Raw genomic sequence first — 22,620 nt, forward strand, 5'->3', positions numbered from 1 at the left:
TTTCTGTCATGCACCTAGTAACTGTTGTGTGTTTCTGACTCACTTGAAGGAAAAGGGTATATGCTAAAGAAGTTTAAGCACATTTAACTCCATATCCTTTTCCTCACATACAAGTTCTTGAATAATCAGGGCCTGGCTCATGTTGAAGTCCTCACAGTACCATATCGCCCCAATAGACCACTTCTCTCTCAGAATGTAGGCTTACTTGTGTTTCCTAAGATATTTAAAAGTAGAATGGGAGGCCGAGCCTTCAGCTTTCAGGCCCCTGTTCTGTGGACCCAGCTCCCAGTTTGGATTCAAGAGAGAGACATCCTCACTACTTTTGAGATTAGGCTTAAAGCTTTCCTTTTTGACAAAGTTTACAGTTAGGGCTAGACCATAAACTCTCCCTTAGTTATGCTGCAATAGGCTTAAGCTGCAGGTGACTTCCCTTCCTTTTAAAAGGGAGTTATTCCTTCCCACTGTTGCCAAGTGCTTTCTCAGAGGGTCATCTGATTGTTGGGGTTTTCTTTCTATTATTATATGGCCTTATCTTCCCTTTACCTTGAGATGACGATTGTTGCGATTTGGGGATTTATAAATAACATTGAAATGAATTGAATAACATTAATACATCATTTTTATGTTTAGAAAGATGAAACAGTCTAAAAACAGTCTAATTCTACCTAATCAATTAAATGCTGAACAGAATAATGCCTACCGTTCTAAATAATGTTACATAAACAAGAAGTCACCACACTTAATGAGTGTTCTTTGTTCCTTTTATTCATCAACTATCTTTAAAATTGTCATTTGGTAATTGAACTGACCAGTTGTGGTCACATTTAAAGCAGTGGGCACACTATAAATTGAAATTTTGTGAACCTGTGGTCTTACATGTTACCTTATAAAATGACTTTGAAACTTAAAAGGTACAATATTTGACTACAAAGAATGCTGCTCGGGGAGTGATGGTGACCCTTTGGCAAAGATGAGCCACGGTTTTGCACGTAGATATTGATCATTATTGATTGTGGCTTTTCTTAGTCTTATAACTACTTCTTGATAACTCCTCAGGGGAGATTTTAAGATGAGAACATGAGCTGGGAAGACCTCGCGTGAAAGACAAAGACTAACCCCTGCCAGACAAATGTGAAATACTGAAAATCTGTCTCAAGACTTGACTTGAGACTGGGACCAGGATTGACCCTGGTTATCGATGTAAATACTGTAATCCTTAACCAGGTTAGAGCAGAACACACTTTTATTTAGTTTAAGGCTTCTTTCGTTCTAGTTGTCTCTACCCACTCTTGATAACCAAACTGATGACCAACTTTGTAGTCAGAGCCTGCTAAAGCTGCGTCCCCATTGAAAGTCCCCCTATCTTTGAAGCTGACTAGTGGTCGCTTGCAGACAGGTCAGGCTCTGGTTGCCTAGGTAACATACTGCCATATTTACTACCAAGTCGTATGTTAATCAACAGCCTCCTCCTTGCCTGCAAATTTTAAAAAAAATCATCTTGGGTCCCAACTTTGAGTTACCAGCAGCTTTTTTGGCCATAGTTGCTTGAAGTTGTCAAATGGTTTTAGGTCACCGCATTGCCTCTTTTGTGAACACAGCTTAACTTTCCTCTCTCACTTCTCTTTTCCAGTAATCTAACTCTGTGTATGCATTAGCCATTTTTTATTGCATGAACTCTGGACGTGCAGTAATATTGCAAAGAAATAACAGGAATAGACTCCCTATAAGCTCTTTCAGTCATTCTGCTTCTAGTATGGACCCACCAGAATAACGTGATGATGTTATGATTTTACATTATCACTTACGAGCGCCTTCTTGATTCTGAGCATGGCAAAAAAGTTGGACATTGGTTATGTTATGCCAATCTTAAACAATTTGAATTGAGCCTTTTCTGGTAGTTTTTATTTCTTCCCTGAAAACAGGCCTGAAAGATTCCTGCATTCGGGCTGTTTTAAACGCCAACAGAGTCCTTGCAGTAGAAAACTGCCAATGTTCTCCATGTCACTGGGGCTGGCTCCAAAGCCTGTCTGGGGCCAGTGTGATACAACCATCTACCTCCAGTAAGCCCCCATCAGAGACCCCCATATCCTCCCACTTGTGTGTTTGATTGTGTTTAAAGTGCAGGGGGTGTGTCTCCTCTCTCACTGGTGTGTTTCGCCTTTATGTTGTCATTCTCTATGCAAAACAGCTTTCAGTATTTCTTTTGTCTGCCTTCTTCTTTGTCTTTTCCAGACTCAGTAATTGTACGTATGGGTTGGTAAGCCTATCACATTGCTTTTAAGTCATAGCAGAACAGTAGAGCTTTCTGTCGTTTTGCTGTTTTTTCTCTCAGTCTTTCCGTCTCCTTCAAAACTCCGAGCAGTGTGACACACAGCGCAATACACAGCATGGGTGTGCAAAGTGGTAAAATGACAAACGCACACACCAAGAGAATAAAAGACAGCAAGACAGAGAGAAAGCGGTCTTGTTTATGCATTAGTTGCAGGACTTAAAAGGCCCACCACCCCACCCACTCTACCATCACTTAAAATCAGCGTGGATACTGCAGGCAGGAAAACAAACAAGCCCAGCAACAACCCCCACCCACACGATTTCTGCCAGGGTGTTGCTGTTTTGAATATTGCAGAATAAATTTAGTCTTGTTTTTTGCCATCTTCTAAAAATATATTTTATTTGCATGCCATAGCTTGGTCTGACTCACACAAATATGTAGTATACAAAAACTTGAGGTTATCCTTCACACACACAAAAACAGAGTTAAATCAGGCAGGGATGGATGTCTTGCTAACCGTTCCCTGCTGTGAAGGAATGTATGGCGTTATAAAGGAGTATTTAAAGATGTTTACCAGCTGTCTGACCTCCCACCTTTGACCCCCACACACCAGCAACGCCACCACCACCCCCAACCTTTACTCCCACGGCTCCCTTGGCGCGCTGAAATTCGCTCTAAAGTCAAAGGCGCGCGACGTGCTGTGGCACTGTGGGGGTTTAATAGTATGGTGGTGCTGAAGCGTCATTTGTTGGAGTGAAAGGGTCAGAGGGTAGACACATGCTCAAAGGAGTGATGACTTGTAGAAGACTGTGCGCATGAGTGATTGTGTAAGTGAGAGAACCAGTGTACACATACACCTCTGAGAAGCAACATGTTGCTACTGTGTGGTCCTCCAATTAGGTACTATATACATATATGTGTGTGTGTGTGTGTGTGTGTGTGTGTGTGTGTGTGTGTGTGTGTGTGTGTGTGTGTGCAAGTGTGTGCGCGTGTGTACGCGTGTGTGCATGTCACTTTCTTGGAGGCTCCATTGTGCCATCAGAGCTGCCTTTCCTCTGTTTTTGCCCATGCGCATGCCCGTCGTCCACAATAATCTTCTGTCTGCCACACAAGGAAACTCTTTATTCCAGCGGTTTGTAGGAAAGTAAGACAAATTCACAATTGGCTCTGTGTTTCAGTAGGTTTTTGTGGAGGAATACATTAATATGGATCATGCTGCATTATTACCACAAATTACTGGATAAATGAATGTCACATGAGGTGGCTTGAGCCTCAGTTTTTGGCTAATAGACACGCCATCTCACGCTTTCTGATGGTTATCTAGGAACACATAGGGATTTTTCAGTGGAATAAAATAGTTGGCAAGTAAGTTGGCATGTAATTCAGTTAATATGTAAGTCGTCTTTGCAGCTAGTTGTTGAAAACTTACATTGCCTGAATTGGCAAGTTACTCCTTGAATAACTTTTTTCCTGTTAAAATACAATGTAGACAGAAAATTTAGGGGGTGATAGTATTATAATCCTTGTTTGAATTGAAAGTGGATCTTTTACTTTTATGTTTTCATGTTTTTGTCATTCTTTGTAAAGTAATCGTGCAATTTTTTCCCCTCTTTTTGTCTTTGATTATTTGTAGCATTTGAATTCCCAAGTCTAAGCATCACATTTGTTCCTGTCTGTTTCTCAGATCTTTTTTAAAGTGACTGTAAAAAAACAGTTGTCCGTACCACTATAGTGGGAACGCTGGTGGTACGACTGTGACGGGTGCACAAACAGGCAGGGAGGCAGAGAGTGGGTCAGCCTTGCCATCTGTTTCGGGTCTCTGCAGTGCAGTAGATTGACAGGGATACAGACACTCTGGTAACACACAGCCCGCTCCACATAGTGTTGCACAACGCTAATTGCTATGATACCATGTTTATTGTCTTTCTTGTATATTTGAAACATATAATCAGATCCAGTGTTGTTTAAACCAAACAAACCCAAAAGACAGTCATTTTGCACATTAGCACAGAGCAGTTGCTGCTGCTTCAGTCAGGCAGAGGATGTTGTTCATCTTCTATTTTTTTGAGAACTGAGAGGGAGGTTTCAAAAACAGTGTTACGCTTACTTTGGCAATAAGAAAGTGGAGAAAAGTTGCCAAATCAATGCAGAATAACTTGCCAGGGGTTGGTTTTATTTGACACAGAAAGACTCCTAGCTGCTAGTACCCAGTGCTTGTAAGGAGTCCTTGACTCGCGTTAATGAATCGGGTACACCTTTGTGTCTGTTTCAATGAGAGATTTGCACTGATCAGTATCACAAGGGAATTTAAATTGCCAAAGCTTCTAGCTTTGAGCTTGTAGGCTAGAACTTGGTTAGGACCAATTAGTGTCATGTGAGAAATTTCTGACCATAAGGTTGCTGCTGCGAGCATGGTTTAGGTGAGATGACATGTTTAAAATGTCATTACTTGCTACACAGCAAGAGATTCGCTTGTCGTGCATTGCCTTGTCAACAAAAATAGGTGGTTGTAAGAAGACATTCAAGGCTTTGGTTGTCTAGATAAAACTCTAACCTCTGTCATCCTTTTGATTGTTGGCCTCAAAGTGGAGAAAAGTATTACTCGAGACCCTGATCCTCTTTGCAGTAGTTACTTTGCTTGTCATCGCTTGAAGTTACTGAAAGTCTTTGACTTTCAGTCATCTCTGGTCACAATATCTGTGCCAAGTGCTTTCTATGTGGACTGGCCTAACTAACTAGCTGTCTACACTGGCGCATTTTATAGCAGCTTACCTGATTGATATAGTTTTTTTTTAAATGTGCCTCCACCTTGCCAAAGAGTTTCCAAGTGCAACTTCCCAGATGGGACTGCGCAACAAACCATTTGGCTAGTCACGTTCAGTCTGATCCCCCAAAGTCTGAACTACATGCCATGAGAGGATAGCCAAATGCCTTTGCTGTTGCCATCACTATTGTCTGACTGTTCACTGTGGAAATGAAGAAACTAGTAGAAGCTTATTACAGATGGTAGAAATTCGGCGTCTTAATTCGCATTGTAAAGGATCGTATTTTAACTGGAAGCATCTTTTCTTGAACCCCTCTAAACCTTAATGACAAAACCTAACCAAACACCGGTGAAAATATAAAAAAAAAAAAAGAAGAATTAAACCTCAATTTAGTGTTTTTTGGGGGGGTGGGGTATAAAACTTAATCCGAGCAGTGGCTTCATTGGGAATACCTGAAGTACGTTTAATGATGTCCAGTGTTGTGTGTTATGTTTTCTGACTAAATTGTTGTGGGAATGTGAATTTCTCGTGGCGATACATTTTCATGTTCAATCCTTTTTGTCATTAATCAGATAATGGCACAGAGAAGTGCAAATTAAAATGCACCTTCCCTAATGACACACACACAAAATAAGTTTAATCCTAATTCTGGCTCCCCCAGTGAGGTTATTAAATACTGTTTAGCCTGCTGATGGGCTTTGGCCCAGTTTCGGAAATTACCAGGATTAACTCAATTTTCAATTAAATACTTAAAAAAGGAGGCTGAAAAGATGACCACAGTGGATGAAGGTTTTTTTTTTAAACTAAACGACTTTGTTCCATTTGTATATGTCCCTGTATTAGTGAATCTTTGTATATTAATACACAAATCTATCTCATCTATTCTCTTTTTTCCACATTTGAGAAATACAGAATTCATTAAAAAGCTGTCAGGACAAAAGGAGCCTCAGATATGAACCCTAAAGAGCACCCCTGTTTTATATTTAACTGATCAGTGCGCATGAAAATCATATTTTTTGAAACTTGAAGTTGCGAGACCAAATAATGGACCCAATTTGCTGCAGATGGATGCTGCTGGAAAAGAGGCCTATTTATGTTTATAGATAAATAAATGAATTGAAAGGAGTCAAAGGCATGATTATCAGGTTCAGAAATACTGTATCATTCTACCTGCACAAGTTAGTTAGGATTTTTATTAGATGATATCTGTGCCATGCAGCAACGTTTTCAGATTTCCGTTATGTGAAGCAGAAAAAGAAGGCTAAGTTGGCCACGAGAGTTTTGTTTCTTTTCTAATCTGTCATGTTGTATTTGTAGTGCAGTGAAACTGCAATGCAAATGGAATGGCACACTCGTTTCGGAAACGGATAAAGAAGTATAGAAAAATAGATTGCATGTCTTAAATTTCAACTTTTCGGAGCGAAGAGCCAAGGATGGCGCCAATTTAGCTCAGTTGTGAATTTTATTAACGTGCCAGTAGCCATTTTGTTGTGTAGGTGTCACAGTTTTTCAAATGGTATATGTCTCATTTTGGAAATGAAACTTCTCAAACCACACAGCAAATGTTACACGGTAAGCCCTGCCAATTGCAGAGAGGAATCTTTCTAAACACCCTGGACTGCCAGTCTTTCCCTCCTCTGCCTCCTACTTGATCACTTAGAATAATCTCATTCACCCCCCCAACCCGCATCCCATTTCCAGAATGAATATGAAGCGTGCTTCCCCAGCTGTCCCAGCCGCCCTTCAGAAACTTCTCTCCCTCTCCTGTGGCAATTTCTAAAGGGCATTCAAGCTGCTGGCTAGTTGGTGCGATGCTTGTCTGACTCTGTGGGCAGCAGGCCAAAAACTGATGTCACTTCTCCAACCCCTCCTTCCCCCACCTCTTCTTGCCACCACATATACTCCTGAACAACCGCCTCTTTATATAAAGAACTGCTGCACCTCCTTTCTCCAACATAAAATTGTGATTTTCACTTTGTCCTATAATTAAATACCTCTATTTTACTTTTTATACTGTTTAGTTATACCCTTTCGACCTACCAGGGTTGTCCCAGACACTGCCACCTGTAAATTTAGGCCTTTGTCATCACTGGCTGCCAGGGCGACAGACGAGGAGAGCCAGACAAAAGTGTACATGTGTGTGAATTTCATGTGCCAACTTGTAATGTCACAGTATGGCGAGGTTACATAGGTGACAGATAGTGTGTCACCCCTCGGTGACAAACAAAACGGCTGTGCAATAAAGTCTGGGTTTCGGTGGTCAGCTTGGTGCCCAAGCCTCCCAGCTGCCAATCCGTTCGTCTCGACTGCACAGGCCTGATGCTTACTGCTGTGCACTCAACCTCAACAGAGGTGGATTTCAGCTAAAAGCCTCACAGCCCTGGGTGTTTATTGGAAGGACAGCAGTGGCTCATAATGTTCAGAGTAAACCCATTTCCTGCTGATCGAACTCAGAGCAACGCTGCGAGAAAAACAAATAGTTGAAGATTCAGTGGGCTTGTGGTAATTTGGTCTCAGATCTTTTTGTAAATCTGCACTTCCTTTTAGAAGAAGTCAGACCCGACAGCAAATGTTGGGGGGGCGTTCCATTTAAAAAAAATGTTGTGAAGGTTGTCCAAACACCAATAACACAAATTTACAAAACGCTGAGCTTTAAAAACGGTATATAATGTCTGCCTGTATTGGAAGGGGAAGTTACCTTCTAATACCGGGAATATACAGTTAAAGTTATTTTTAGTGTTGCATTGCAGAAAAATCTATTTTAACAGGCAAACTGTGGCTCAAACGGCATCTCCCAAAGAAAGGTTATGGTGCTCTCAGGGGGACAGCAGATGGCCGACACAAGGTGTCTCTGAAGTGTCAAGCATCATTTGTGGAACTGGGAGACTGGGAACAGTTAAGGGCAAAGGCTCATGGGAAAGCTACTCCATGGAGAGGTTGCCAGGGGAGGGCGTTCTACAGTCCCTTAATGAGGTCAAGGCAGTGCAGTTCTCCCCACCTATGCAAACAGTCTTCACTTTGGGCAAAAATTGTGCTCATTCATCACTGTAACGGTATAATATGCTGTGGATAAATGTCAGTGGAGGTTGGTTTCAGGGTGTTCCTGGGATGCTCTAGTGTCGCTGGGCAGCTCAGACTTGTGGAAACTGGCAACTTTAGAACCGCTCATAAATTGGGAACGTGTCTCTAATGTATCTGTTTACATCGCTGTCATTTCTACTGGCTCGGATTCCTGCTCTGAATGTATAAGACATGTAGGGTTATCACATTTGTTTTCAGATTTCTGTTTGCCTTTTGCATTTAATGGAAATGCCAACACTGTCTTGCATATCTAATATGCTTTCCTTATATGAGCGTTTCTTGTTCCACCGGGGCTTCTCTACATGTGCTGAATGACAGGTGTACCATTTTTTTCAAATTCCTTTGGCATTGATCTCTCTGCACGGAGCGGGTGGCAACGAAAGAGTGAGGCTGGGAGGTAGATACACACTGGGGCATTTACATAATAGTCCTGCAGTTCCATGCAAATTCATGTGATTTCCTACCAAACATCTGCAATGCAAGCATAGTTTAGTATGCATGAGTTCAAGGGGGAAGGGAAGCAGAGAGAGGAAATGAGGGATTGGAGGGGAATGGGCAAGAAAAATAAAACAGAGACGCTGTAGAAGATTGGAACGATGACTTGTCTGATCAGGAAATATTTAGAAGACAAACACACCTTTCTTCACACCCTCATCTCAGATTTGGCCTTAATATGCATAGAATTCTGATGCAGAAAACTAAGATACAGGGGATGGGTACGTGCCTGTGTGTGTGTGTAGCTGGTTGGTGGTGTTCCTTACCAGTGACACATGGAATCAATACAGTTAGGACTTCAGCGTGGTAAAAAACAGATGGTCTCTATAGACTTGTTTTATAGCTGAGGCCTGGGCGAGTGTCTTGTGTAGCTCTGCTTCTTACAGAGACAGACATATAGAGTAACTCACAGAAGAACTATGTGGGCATTCATACTTAAATCATTCCACAAACGCTTACAAAGAAACAGCAAAATATGCAGATCTTAGTTTGATTAAATAAAGTCCTTCGTGCTTGCAAACATAGTGTCACTCATACATCACTCAATCGCATTCATACACAAGTACAGGCTCCCGATCAGCTGAATGCTCAGCGTCTTGCATCCTTGTGTTGTTGCTCCTCTATAAGGTGTGAATCGATGAAAAGCAGTAAAGTGGCTGAAGTAAAAGCCTGTAACACGAGGCTGACGCATAAAAACTTCATCTAAGGTGAAAGACTGCAGAGAGAGAGACAGCAGCTTGAAGGCTAAGCATAAAGAGCAACTAGCACAGTTTGAGTGTGAGCGTGATGGAAAAGGATTCTTTTTGCTGCTGTTGTTTTTGTTATCATCATCCTACGGGAGGGGCTGGCATCTGCCCCGTCGTGTTCATTTAAATCCAGTATTTCCTTCTTCTTTAACATATCTCCTTCAGTTGTTTTGATTTTTAATAGTTAAAAACTGACATATTAAAGTTACTAGTAATGTGTTGCAGGAATTAGAAAAGCTTTGATCACGCTTGTGTTGTAAACAGAAGACCTTGATGTTATGTCAGCAATGACTGAGTTAAATATATATGAATAGGCTGTTTTGCAGTAGATTGATCGTTGTCTTTGGACGGATGGTGAGCTGCCAGTGTTCTACAGCCCGGCAAAATTAGACGGTGTTACAGGCGTTCTGGAAACCTGGCAGTCTATGAAAAACTCACTCTTTCTAAAGCCCCCAGAGTTACTTTTTGGAGTACAAACACTGAAAATATTATTCTTTTTGAGAGTCTAGACATCAAACACTCGGTTTTGATCGTGAAGCCCAACCAAACTGTGGTCTTTTTAACCGTGTGTCTGAAGTGAGCTTACTGTTCATCACATAAAAGGGATTATTAATGTGGTCCCTCAGGTTATAAGTAGTTTTTCTCAGTGTAAATGCAACTTCACATCTTCAGTGTGTGTGTGTGTATCTGTGTGTTTATTACAGTTACTATCTTTGTAACAGTACAGTGCATGAGTGGATAAAAACAGCTTGTATTGAAGTTGTGACTCTCGTGGTCTCCATATACTTGCATACCTGTAACTCTATTTTTTTTTAGGATTCATTTCTGCTTTTTGTTTATTTTTTTGACTTTTTGCATTGCATTGTGGCTGTGTGCGCGTGTGCATATGTGCACTTTTTATATCAACTTGTCATACTCTCATTTCATGCTTATGCCGTGGATTCCCATCTTCCCTTCCCCTCAGTGCCTTTCTCAATCTTAGTAATCAAATGCATTAGTATCAATATTGCATGGGGAAACGAGCCGAATTTAAAGCTTGACCATGTCAAAGTGAGAGTCCCTAATAGCCAGTGACTGCCACCACTCAGTGGAAATTGTGCTGCCATTTTGGCTGTAATTACTGAAGCTTGGCTCTGGGTTAATATCTCGAGTGATGGGCAGTTTTCACATGGGATAAAAGTTCTAGCTTCAAAATATATTCATTGCCCATCAGTGGGAATAGCCCAAAGTAATGAATAGACTTTGTCTCTGTGTGGGTTTTAATCAAAAAGTGTGCAGCACTTTTTAATTTAGTTTACTTCAAAGGGGATTTTCACTGATAAATGATACATGTGTGTCAGACAGTCTTTAGATATTCTACTCTCTGTTTGTGTCTTATGTATTTGCAAATACTTAGATGCAATAGATTCCTTATTCAGTCGCTTTTTACATCTAGATTCACAGATCAACCATCTGCAGAAATAAAAATTTGAATGAACATAAACATTAACTAAACTGGAGCACGCTAACTAACATTTGCTGTGTTACCTTCAGATCGTGGGTAAAGTTACAGATATTTGCCAGCTTGGAGTTAATGGCCATGGTAAACATCAGTACAGGTGTATTTTGTGTGATTACCTGAGTGGTAATCACTCCCATCTACAGGGCATGGGTGGTCAGTCTTTGATGAGTTTTAAAATGGTGTGAATTTTTTGTTTTTGAGTCTCTACACATATGAACACCTATGAGAGATTTGAAGGAAATAACTTTTTCCTATCGCCCTGTTAGTTTGCTAAGACATGCTAAAGATCATTTTCGGTGGTGCATGCTAGCCCAAATATTTTCTTTGACTTTTTATCGCCTCTTTTTAGTCAACTTTCATCTTTCCATGCACACTTGTCTGTGTAATCTCTGTCTTCCATTTACTAAAACGAAGGCAGAATGAAGCACTATACCCAGCGTCCATGGTTAATCTCCAGCACCCATATGGTCTTAGGCTATGTTTGGTGAGGCTGTTCAACAACAATAGCTGATGTAGTTGTGTTGTCAAGTTTATATGGCAACCAGAGGTGATGATAGTAAGCCATGTCCTAAGGGGAGACCCGTAAATCACAAGTTAGGCATGTTGTGAACAGAGAGTTATTCCCTACAGATACATGAGATTCTCTCTATCTACCCCAGTGTTTTAAGTCAGAACAATAGAGCCATCATTCATAAGTTCTAGACTGTTTTTTACTCCCCCTCTATTCTCTCTGTTTATGTGTATTTTACTCGGTTCTTACCAATGACATCACTGGCCCTCCTGGAAAAGAAGAAGAAAAAAAGCGAGGACACATGTTGGTCGTGTGCGTGTAGTATTGTGTTGAAAGATGAGCTGAGCTTCTGAAAAACACCCACTCGTTCTTGGTATGGTGTCGCCACAAAAGACCTATTGTTAATCGCGCCTTTTGTGTTTTTGTAAGTGTGCCTGCGCCACGTTTTTCTTACATATTTTCCACATTCTTGCTCATTACATATAGGGAGGACTGGGGGGTTTAGAGGTGAATAGATTTTGTGTTATATATGGATTTGGCTCTATGTGTTTGGGGCTTAATTTTCAGTGTGCCTGCAGCGGCGTGTGTCTGCTATGTGAGCCTGGTCCAGGAGTTGTGAAGGGTGGGGCACTCTTAAATGCCTGCTGTCTGGGGTGCTCGGTTACACTGCAATTAGCCCTGGTTTTCTGCCTCTTACAAGGCCACAGTCAAAAAATGGAGCCCAGCAAAACAGCTGCATTACATTTACCGTTTTAACTCTCCTGAGAATTTAACTGTTTGACATACCTGACAAAAATCACAAACCTGTAGGTACGGTTGTCTAATTTCATTTTAATCTGTTTTAAGTTATTTATTTTAGTTTTTACTTATTCATTTTATTTCATTGAATTAAGGTAATGGAAGCTTTTGTATCCCAGTCTTCTACTCCCAATAAAAGGTCACCAAGATAACCTCATTATATCATGTCTCAGTTAAGTGATGTAGTCTAGTACGCGTTGAAGTGATGCATCCCTGAACTTCCATGATTGCTTGTGTGCCAATGTGCTTTTGACCCATGTGAATGTTTTTCTGAATGTTTAAAGTATTTTCGTTTCACTTATTTGGCCTCTGTAGTTGAATAATAACTCTTTCATTAAAACCCTGAGCTGTGCAGCAGGTAAAAACACTTTTTTCAGGGACATTTTGAAAATTATTGTTTCAAAGATATCAAAGATCAACGTGTTGCCAAAAAACAAAACAAAAACAGTGATAAATTGTACGTCGTCTACACAGTTAGTTCAGTTGTACCCTTGTTAACCACCTACAGTGCAAGGTAGTTAATCTCCCTTCTAATAAATCGCTGCCACCCTTGTGTCACCTCAGCTAAGCAGAATCTCTGGAGCTTGGGGGAGTTCATCGTCTTGCACAAGGACACCAAAGCAGGGCAGATGCTGGCTGACACTTTGTCCTGTGATCTGGGTCCTCTGAGAGTGCACGGTTTTGGGTTTTCATGTTCACAGCTTGATTGCTGAGACAGACAGAGCTTTGCGTTTAAGCGTCCTTGAGCATGACACTGAATATCTCTCTGTAAGTGGTAAAAGTATGTCAGCACATATTCATCACATTGTCGTGATTGCTCCTAGTTCTCTCTTTGTGTGTCTCTTTATGCATATCTTGTTAATTAAAGAGTATGTATTACCACTTGGTGGTGACTGTGTGCAGCACCAGCCGTATCAATGAGAAGAGGAGTGCCTGTGTGGGTGGGTGGGAGTGTAGTGGGTGTCATCCTGGGTTCCTTGGTCTCTCTGTGCAGCTTGGGGGATTAATGGCAATTTGAGTAAAACAAAGAGACGATGCCTGGGATATCGTCAGGTGCCCGTATAATTACAAGGCGGTGAGATAAGCAAATAACGACAAGATCAGGCGATTAGGAGGCGGAGAAGAAAGAAAGCAGCGGCTGCCCTGCCCTGCTAATTGAGGGATGTGAGAAAACAGTGGTTGTGAGATGGGAATGTTAAAAGTTTGGGGATGTGGCGCATTTACTCCCAGCTGTGTCACTGATAACCTGTTAGCTTACTTCCATTTATGTGTCACCGCCAATGAGGGATTGTAGAAAGTGCTGCGGACTGTCGTGACCTGTGTTATTTTTTATGTTGTGGTAAAAACCACCATTGTGGAACTGGAAAAGGCCAAAAGTGTCCTGTCAAAATTAATGCATATACTTTAGGACCTTTCATCTTTGAACTGTTTTTTTTTTTTTTTTTTAAGTTTTATATGGAACTGTTGCAACAGTGAAATTGTTATGACACTTTAGTATCACAGTATATAAATGCTAAGAAGTATGATCATGTACTGTGTATGATTAATGTACTGTGACCAAAATCTGATTGTTACAAAGTAATACAGGTAACAAGTGTTTTGGGGTTCATCACTTTTATTTATTCATATTTATTTCCTCTTCTGTGTTTTTGCAGAGCGTCAAGCTGTCCTGCTTGAAGACCCCACACGTCCTCGTGCAGTTGGGGCCTCGGCTCTTCGGCCAGGTCAAAGGTCACTCCGACCCTACCCTCCCCCTCCCCCTCCCCCTTCCCAACCAGAGCCAAGATGGCCACCAGTGGTGCCCTGCGCATCTCCTTGCAAGTCCTGCTGCCTGTGATCACTCTGCTGCTATCACTGCTGCTCACCGGCTCCAACGCCAGTAAGTACCAAGAAACTGACAACTTCTCAATTTCGGTGCCTTTAACAGGTTCATCACTCACATCTGAAAACTTATTAAAAAGAGGAGTAATCACAAAAAAGGGGGAGGAAGGGACATTATATAAGCTTTGGTGAACCTTTTTTTTTACTTTGAGCACTTCCAAGATGCTTTTGTTGCATTTTGCGACTGCACATTTGCATTTAAAGATTGCATGCTAATGTCTGTTGACATCTTATCTAGGAGGGACTGCTTTAGAGTAGCCAGAGGAAAGAAAAAGTTTGTTTGTAAAAGCAAAGCCATATTCATTTAGCTGTAGCAGTAATCCTTTGGCCTGTGTGTTTGTATCTACGCAAACGTGGAATAGGCATTAAGTTCCACTACTGGAATTGCAGGGCACTTATATGTTTACATCACTAGAGCCACGTGTAAAACACGGCTTATACAGACAGAGGTGTTGTTTAAGTGATGCATGGACTTCTCCTTGTATATAGCCACATTAACCAATGCTAAAATTCATGTGCACACTCATGGATACACCAGGGTTAACTTGGGGATCTGAGTCATGCCCAAGGGTAGTTCTACGTGCAGACTGGAAGAGCCAAGGATCAAACTGCTGACTTTGTAAACAACCCACCCTATATCTGCCAGAAAGTATGATGTTAGATAGCATTGTCATGATAGAATAACTTGGCTGATAGAATAAGACGCTTCCTGTTTGGATAGCCTGTAAGTCATTGTGTGGGTATTAGATATTTGGATGATGTTCTTGCAATGCACTTATTTTCATATAAAAAGATTAATATCGCAGAATAATTGCCTAATTTAGGCATTGTATTTGTCTGTATGCAGTGTCCTCCATAGTTAGTAACAGAGTACATAGGGAGATTTCTATGAGCTAAATGTATATAGCTAAATGTTTGTGTATTAGCACTGGAATATGTCAATGATAAGTCCTTAAAATGGGAGGTAACAGATTAGACACGTTATTTCACAGTCATTCCTGACTTTTGTTGTCTACCGTGAATAATTTAAGAGGAATATTGTATTTTCCACTCTGTTTGCTCCGCGTTTTCTTTTATCTCCAATTTGACATTCAATGAATTTGTTCTTAGTGGTTCATGATGACACGATTGCTTGATTTTCCTCATGTTCCAACAGAGGCGAACCTTTGATTGCACAGTGGTTTGACTGTCTGGTAACATAATTGGAGTGTCTTTCAGCTCAGCTGGCAAAAAATATCTAAAACTGCACTCCGACAGATGTCAAACAGATGTCTTTGTTCTCGCTGACAGCGAGGCCACAGACGAATGCGGAGCAAAAGTAAACGTCTTAGAGCCCCTGAACTTAATATGTGGCTCATTAGAATGTTCTTGTCTTCTGTCCACTCGCCGACTGTTTATTACGACTCCGTTTCTCCCTCGCGCAGCCTCTGTTTGCTCGCCCCTTGTTTAAATAACAATCAGTGCAATCTGCTTCATCTTTGATGGCGATTAGCCCCCCGTACCCCACTGCCATCACCCACCCTCTCACTCTCTCAAAACAGTAGGGCTCTTTGCCCATCTTTGTCTACGCTGTCTGTAGATGAGATTGCTGGTTTTTGTCAGACTTCCTCGCCCTGTCCTGTTGTTTCACTCACATGCTTGTACTTTTGTTGTTGTTGTTGTTGTTGCTCTCCCTTTTTGGGGTTAAAAAAGACAAACACAGGCACATGTATACATGCTGTCCTACTCCCTTTTTTCATCTCTTTTGGGGGCCACACTATTATACTTGGAAATATATGCAGAAACGCACAGGCTACCTTCCTCTCCTCCCTTTGAATGGCTTTCACCCCCACATTCATGGCCAGACACACACAGCCCAGTAGTGCAGTTGTCCAATTATTTTCACTCCCACTTGCCGGACTGAAAGGATGCCACCGTTTTGCAGAAAAGCCCAACTGAAAGCATGATGTCATCCCCACCTCTCACGTCCCTCCCCTCTCTCTCTGCGTCTCTCTCTCTCTCTCTCTCTCTCTCTCTCTCTCTCTCTCTCCCCTTACCCACCATTCCTTTTATTTACACTCATAAATCACAGTGAGAAGGAGACATTTTTAATCAAAAGAGAAAGAAATATGGCTCAATAAATCCTGCCACCCCAACCATAATAATGCTTGGCTTGTGTGAATGTCTATATTTGCATACATTTGTGTTCAGGTACACAAATGTAAATGTTTGTGTGTGTGTGCAAAGTTTGAAATATGCTTATGCATAGAGTTATACCTGAGCCTTTTCACAGGTAGCTGTAAGATAATGATAAACTATGGAAGTATAACATTTGTATAATGCCAGTATCATCCAACAACATTACTTTTGCTTACATATGATTTGCTTTCTTTTTGATTTGTTTGAGTTCTTGTTTTTTTTTAGTTCATTTAATCAAGCCAATTAATTCTCAGACACTGATGATACAAAGACTACACCAGTGACAAAAGAACTGTAGTTAATGAATGAGTAATTTTTCATATCTTTATAAAATGCTTTAAAGTCACGATTGAAGGTAGAAAAGCATCCAGCACAAAGAATATAAAGTTTTAACTATATCAGACAGTTGTGGTTAAAAGGGCAGGCTGTTTTCATTTAGAAAGAGTCTCTGTTGATACCCAAAATAGAGGCCTACTTTACCGATATAAGGGTTTAAAAAAACAAATAACACTGTCAGCGTGTTGGACTCTTTAGAAGCATGAATGACATGATTAAAAGGGGACATAATGGGGTCATTGTTTATTAACTTGCTGAAATTGATTGTCACAAATAATTTATATACGTAGATGTCCATTACATGTGAGTTGGGCTCTAATGAGAAGTGTTTACAATTTTGTAAACCTCTGGTTGGCTCTGTAGTGCAGTGGGTTACAGATTCAGCTAACAAGCAAAGGGATTCTGGTTCAGTCCCGGGAGGAGATACAGATCCCTTTGGAGCCACGTCAGGAAGAGTATCCGGTGTTCAAAAAGGGGAAAAAAAAAAGGCTAAATCAAACATGTTACCATGCGAGCTCTATAAAAATCAAATAATTTTCATGATTAAACTTGCCATATTGTATTTTTATTGTGACTACATGTCTTTAAAAATTGTATTCACACCTGCACAAACGAACCACACCCAATGGGAAAACGAACCTGAGTTCGATTTAAACTACCTGAACAACGCAGGTGTGAAAACACTGTTTTGTCACAGGATCTTCAGATCTCGATAGAATTCAAGTGGATTTTTTTTCTACTTTCGCTTGGAGAAATAAGTTTGGTTTTACGCTCAAGTTCAAAGTTTGAATTCTTTTATTTTGTTCTTTTGTATATAGAAACCCCAAACTTTTTCTTACTCTCTGCTAATGTTTTTTAACAGGTAAACCAGAATATTTGTCATCTTTTTTTAAAGGCATTTCACCTCCTCCTCACTTCTTCCTCCTCCTCTCTTTTTGCCTGTTAGAGTTCTCAAATGTTGCTTTCTTGGCAAAGGACTTCTAATAGTAATTGGCCAGAACTCTCAGTGATGGGGTGAGGGTGTTCAATTATTTATATTCCTTTGAAGCTGCCAATTGAAAAAAAAAATGAAGCCCCTTAGTGGAGAACATTTTCTTGTTCGTGTTTCCAATATCTTCACCTCTTGGTTCCTCGCTTCTTGTTTCTCTCAGTTTTTCTTTTTCTTTCCGCCTGCTTCAACTCCCTCCTTATCTTTTTCCAGTCAAATTGTGTTTGAGGCTCTCGATTTAGTTCTGTCAGTTCAACTTTATGTACACCCTGCTGTTGCATGCTGGGTCCTTGTGTTTACTCTATGCACTTTTTTCCCGCTCTCAAATGAGAAGAAAACAAGTTAATTTTTAATTGAGTTACAAACATGAATCTGCTGCTTCAAGAAGCCTGCTGCTGCGGAGTAGAGGTTGAAATCTCTGAGCTGTACATTTAAAAGTAGTAGACAGAAATGCTTTAATCCCTCCGACCCACTCACCGGCATCTTGTTTTCTAATCTTAATGTTTTAACTCGCTCTACACATTTAATCTGGATTTCTACACCTGTCATGTCATATATTCATGTGTTGTTCCTCAGTGACAAAAGTGCAAAGAATGAAAACAAAAAAATGCACCCCTAATGCTCTAATGCTTAATTTAAGTTAATTGTGAGAATGTTGCACTGTTCTGTTTATATGGACTCATGTCTGCTGCTGAAATGGTTCCAAAAGAATCTCCAAATAAGAAATATCTATTTAAAACACTCATTTCTGAGATTGCAAAGGTGGGTGTTTTTCTTTGTATATAACTTTAAACACAGAGAAAGATGCAGTAAGCGTTTGCTGTTTTGTTTTCATTGAAATGCTAGACCCTGTTCCCGCTTCATTTTCTTTCTCCTCTTTTGTGTTTTGTCTTTTGTTTTGATCAGACCTATAACACCTTTGGCAATTTGAGGTGTCCTCTTCATTTAATGAGCCAACAAGTGTCAATTGCCTCAAGTGAGTCTCTAAATGACACAAAATTGTTCTCAATTCGCCTCATCCGTGTGCGCTCTGTGGCCATTTTGAAATCAGGCACATACTTAAGCTTAATTTCCGTCCTCTCTCTGAGGAATCACACCTACTTATTTCCAATGGGCTGAAGGATACTTAGTGACTTTAGCTTTTTACTTTAGCCTTCAACAATGGTTTCAGTGGGACCAATTTGTGCATATTACAAGTGTGCCATTCTTTTAAGAAATGCAGCTTCCCTGTGACAGCAGCGCGGTCAGGCTGTTTTTCACCTCTGGATACCAACACGCATTTATTATTTTTTAAACCCTAGGTTCCCACATCCTGAACAATGCCCCATGGACTTTTAAGAAGTGAAGTGGTCAACAAGTAAAGTTAAAAAATATGGCACACATTCAGTAGTTCACTTTTAGATGCCTCGTGCCATGTTGGCTTTAAATGTATTAGTTCCACATTTATCCAGAGGTAACGTCATGTGTCCTTAGTTTGTTTGTTTTTCTGAAAGGAAGAATTTGTGATATAATTTTCACTGTCTGCTCAATCAAGGCATTCAAAACCACCCCAACACAGAAATTCAATTAGCCTTTCTTCTGTCGTCTTCTACCTACGAATCGAGTATAACCCAAACATATGCAGCTGACTTTAGACTATATACATACATATATAGCTTCTTTTTCAAGCCCAAATCCAGGCAGAACACATTTACAGGGTTTCTCCATCAGCAACACTATTATAAGATAAGTATACTTCTCAAAAGCACCTTGGCAACTGATGAAGGAGAATTATATGCATAATACATCATTATATAATCAATACACATTTTAAGTACATAATGGATGCTGTAGATTTTCACAATTTAGCTAATATTTTATCAGTTATGACTGGAAAGAGAGGAAAAAAAAGGAAACAAGGAATAAATAAAGAAGTGAAAATAACCCGTGTCACACACCGACACTGTGGCTGGAGATGAAAATGTTGTCTAATAACAGCTGATCTTAACTTACAGTTTTCTAACTTCAAACAGCAGGCATAACTTTTTCTGTCTTGTTTTGTGTTTTCTTGTCTGGGTCAAGTTTTTTGCTTTGGCCCGCTGGGCTTGCTTGGCACTGATTGTGTGCGAAAACCTCCAGACAAGACAAAGCAAAGCGGTTTTCAAGTAAAGGCTTGGTTTCCATGGTGATGGCCCCTGCCCAGGCAGCCTGTGAGAATCGGTCCTGATTGATGGGGCTTGGTTGTTTAAGCCTGGGGGGTGTGCGTTTGCATGTGTGGGTCTATTCACTCATTCAATTGAATGTGCATTTGGCTAAAAGGTCTATCTGCCTACCTGCTTTTCTTTTCTATCCCTCCATCCTTACACATCTGTTGATAAAGTTCAAGGCTTTTGATTAAGTCCAGGATTGCTAGCTTTATGGATTTATGATGCATATAGTTACATCGTACAAGTTACAAAGTGACACAAATGTAGGTAATTTAATGTGTGATGTTTTACAAAAACAAAAGGGATGAAACAGTTTTGCAGAGAAGCTTTTTTTATTTATATGTGTGTGAATCAAGTGCTTTCAGTTCCTTTACAGTGCTGACCTTTTGCTTCCTCCTAAAAGCTTAAATTCAGTCATTGTTTTCAGCAGCTCTAGACAACATGACTAAAAGGGAGGTTTCAATCAACAAGCTGTTTTTAGAAGAAGTAAAACTCACAAGGCTTCCGTTGAGGAACCTGTGTAAGGATTAATAAAGGGCTTCCAGCTGCCCTTGTCTCAGGTCACTCACTTAGTCTGTTAGCTTCCACTCCCTTTTACTCACCCTGTGGTTGCTGTGCCTAAGTCATGCAAGTCTGCGATGCCTTGAATTCTCTTAGCCCCCGTCTGCACCTGGAAACATCCCACACTGAAGAGAGACTAGCAGTTTACCTAGTAAGATGGGGGTTTTAGGCCAAAAATCAAAGTTAATGTTGAGATGCTGAATTTCCACCCCGAAGTATATTGACTGCACCCCTGTAGATCATGTGTCTGCTGTTTGGGTAACACGGAAATTAAGTTTAATCTTAGTTTAGCTTCACTAAATTGACTTGTTTAAATTTGTGACACACTGTGGTTTGTATTTTCTCGCATGCACTGTGTAAGCAGAACAAAGTAGACTTAAGATTATCCCTGCCAGACAGGCTTTAGAGTGTCTGCTTAGATAAAAGGGCCGTGAGTGGGATGTGCATTAAGTTGCACATATGCACTTTTAAGTCATTATGAGTAAATTGGCATTTAAAAAAGAAGAAGAAGAAGAAGAGAAAAAAGCAAAATTAATGTTATACTAATCTGCATCTCCATCCTGACCACCCTATTCTCAGGATCCTGCAGCTGCCAGGAGGAAGTGAAATTGATTTGCTGGTTGTAATACCTCTCATAGTACCAAATGTACTTTTTAGACATGCTGGTAAATGTCCTGTGTGCTGTGAAAGATACCTATTTGTAGCAAGATGGATAACAAGTGCCCTTTACCAATTCTCTGCAAATCACTGAATGGCTGTGCATCATTTTGTCTCCCACTTTGCTAATTCAGAGGATAATGGCTCCTATTTATGACCCGAGAAGCTTTTCTCCATCAATTACAGTATTAGTCATAAAGCCAGTCCCCTCCCTCCCTTACACCCCTCCTCCCCCACCAAACGACAACAGTAAAGTACTGTAAATGGAGCCGTCTCATATTCACATTCCCACCTCCCACTCTCCGCCACTTTATAATCACAGTGCTGGTGTATTCTGTGTTATCGGGTCCAACAGAGGTAGCGGCCAGTAGCAGGTGGTTGCTGTATTAGCTAAACAAGCGTCTGTGTGCACAGTGTGAGTTTTTCCTCCTCCTTCTATTCACTCTTGTTTGCGTGGATCTGTTCTATTCTCGGGGCCTTGTGAAGATAGCTGGGCCCCTATTGCTGGTTATTTTAGCTTAGGCCACGTCCCCCTGCCAGGCAGATAAAGACAGGTTCTGTGTGCTTATCTAGGCAAAGCTGTACCTCAGTCTGTCTGTGGGAAGCTTAGTGAATAGAAGGAGACTTTGGTAGAAGGGACAAATGGCCACTGTGGGTGCAGTGTCCTTTCAATGTCATCTCTGGTAACATAACGAACAACAGTACGTGGAGACTGTCATGCAAGTTACCTTAGAGCCATAGAAGTGCATATATTTTCAGAAAAGGTGGCACTAGTGGGAATATAACCTGCCTACTATTTCAAAAGAGAACCTTCTAAATGTTTTGCCTTCATGAAAATGAACTGAAAGCTATTTTAAGCCACTGGACCAAAGGAAGCCTGGAGGATTTGGTGCTAAATGTAGCCTTAATGAGCAAGAAGGCTGCCAGAGACTTGCAGTTTTTGTACTTGCATTTGATATTATTTGATACTGGTGTCAGTGCATATCGTCATCACACGGGCCATTCAATGCAGGAAACACTGTGAACAATTTTATCTGTTGATATAGCCCGCTCTGTGCCATTACTCATTATTGCAAAGCACTTTAAATCCAGGCTCCGTTCAACCTTTCTTACCCTGCAATTACTGGTGTTGGCAAAGTTCAAATTGAACTTGGAGTCAGTGGTAACTGGCAGCAAAAGCCCAGAGGATCACAGCTGGGAAAAACAGAACAAAAGGTTAATTATGCTCATCAGAGTTCACACAATCACACACGGCATACCTGCACCTTTATAGACATTCACAAGGCCAGTCAAACATATGCAGACAGGTACACAGAAACACCTCAGCAGAATACGTTTGCCCACCATTCATTTTATTCCTATATTGTCTTAATAAACACACTTTTTTAGTGTTTTTATTGAAAACAAGAACTACATTCAATTAAACTGGGAGTCCATCTAAATAAATTGTCCGGACAACTTTACCTAACCCGAATTGACTGGAAGTTAATTAATGCTACTGACTTGCAAAGAACATTAAACTCACTTTGTGAGACGAAGTCTAAAAAAAACACCCTTAAAAATACAAGGAAGGAGAGCAGAGCTAGAGTTAAAACTTTTGCCAGTACTTATGTGACAAAAGTTTCAGACAGTAGGATATAATTATGTGCAATTTTATGTCTTGC

General features: G+C 40.6%; 1 protein-coding gene across 15 annotated transcripts in view; it reads left to right on the forward strand.

The window, feature by feature from the left end:
• The window catches only part of ptprsa (protein tyrosine phosphatase receptor type Sa), a 220,684-nt gene that overhangs the window by 82,094 nt on the left and 115,970 nt on the right, over window positions 1–22,620 (forward strand). For all 15 annotated transcript variants that reach the window (XM_003449057.5, XM_019345869.2, XM_019345864.2 and 12 more), the window contains one exon: window positions 13,825–14,048. In XM_003449057.5, coding sequence (XP_003449105.1) covers window positions 13,955–14,048 — 94 coding nt within the window. In that variant the 5' untranslated portion in view covers window positions 13,825–13,954. The remainder of the gene's footprint in view (window positions 1–13,824; window positions 14,049–22,620) is intronic.

Source organism: Oreochromis niloticus, linkage group LG15 (assembly GCF_001858045.2).
Source record: "Oreochromis niloticus isolate F11D_XX linkage group LG15, O_niloticus_UMD_NMBU, whole genome shotgun sequence".
Taxonomy (NCBI): Eukaryota; Metazoa; Chordata; class Actinopteri; order Cichliformes; family Cichlidae; genus Oreochromis; species Oreochromis niloticus.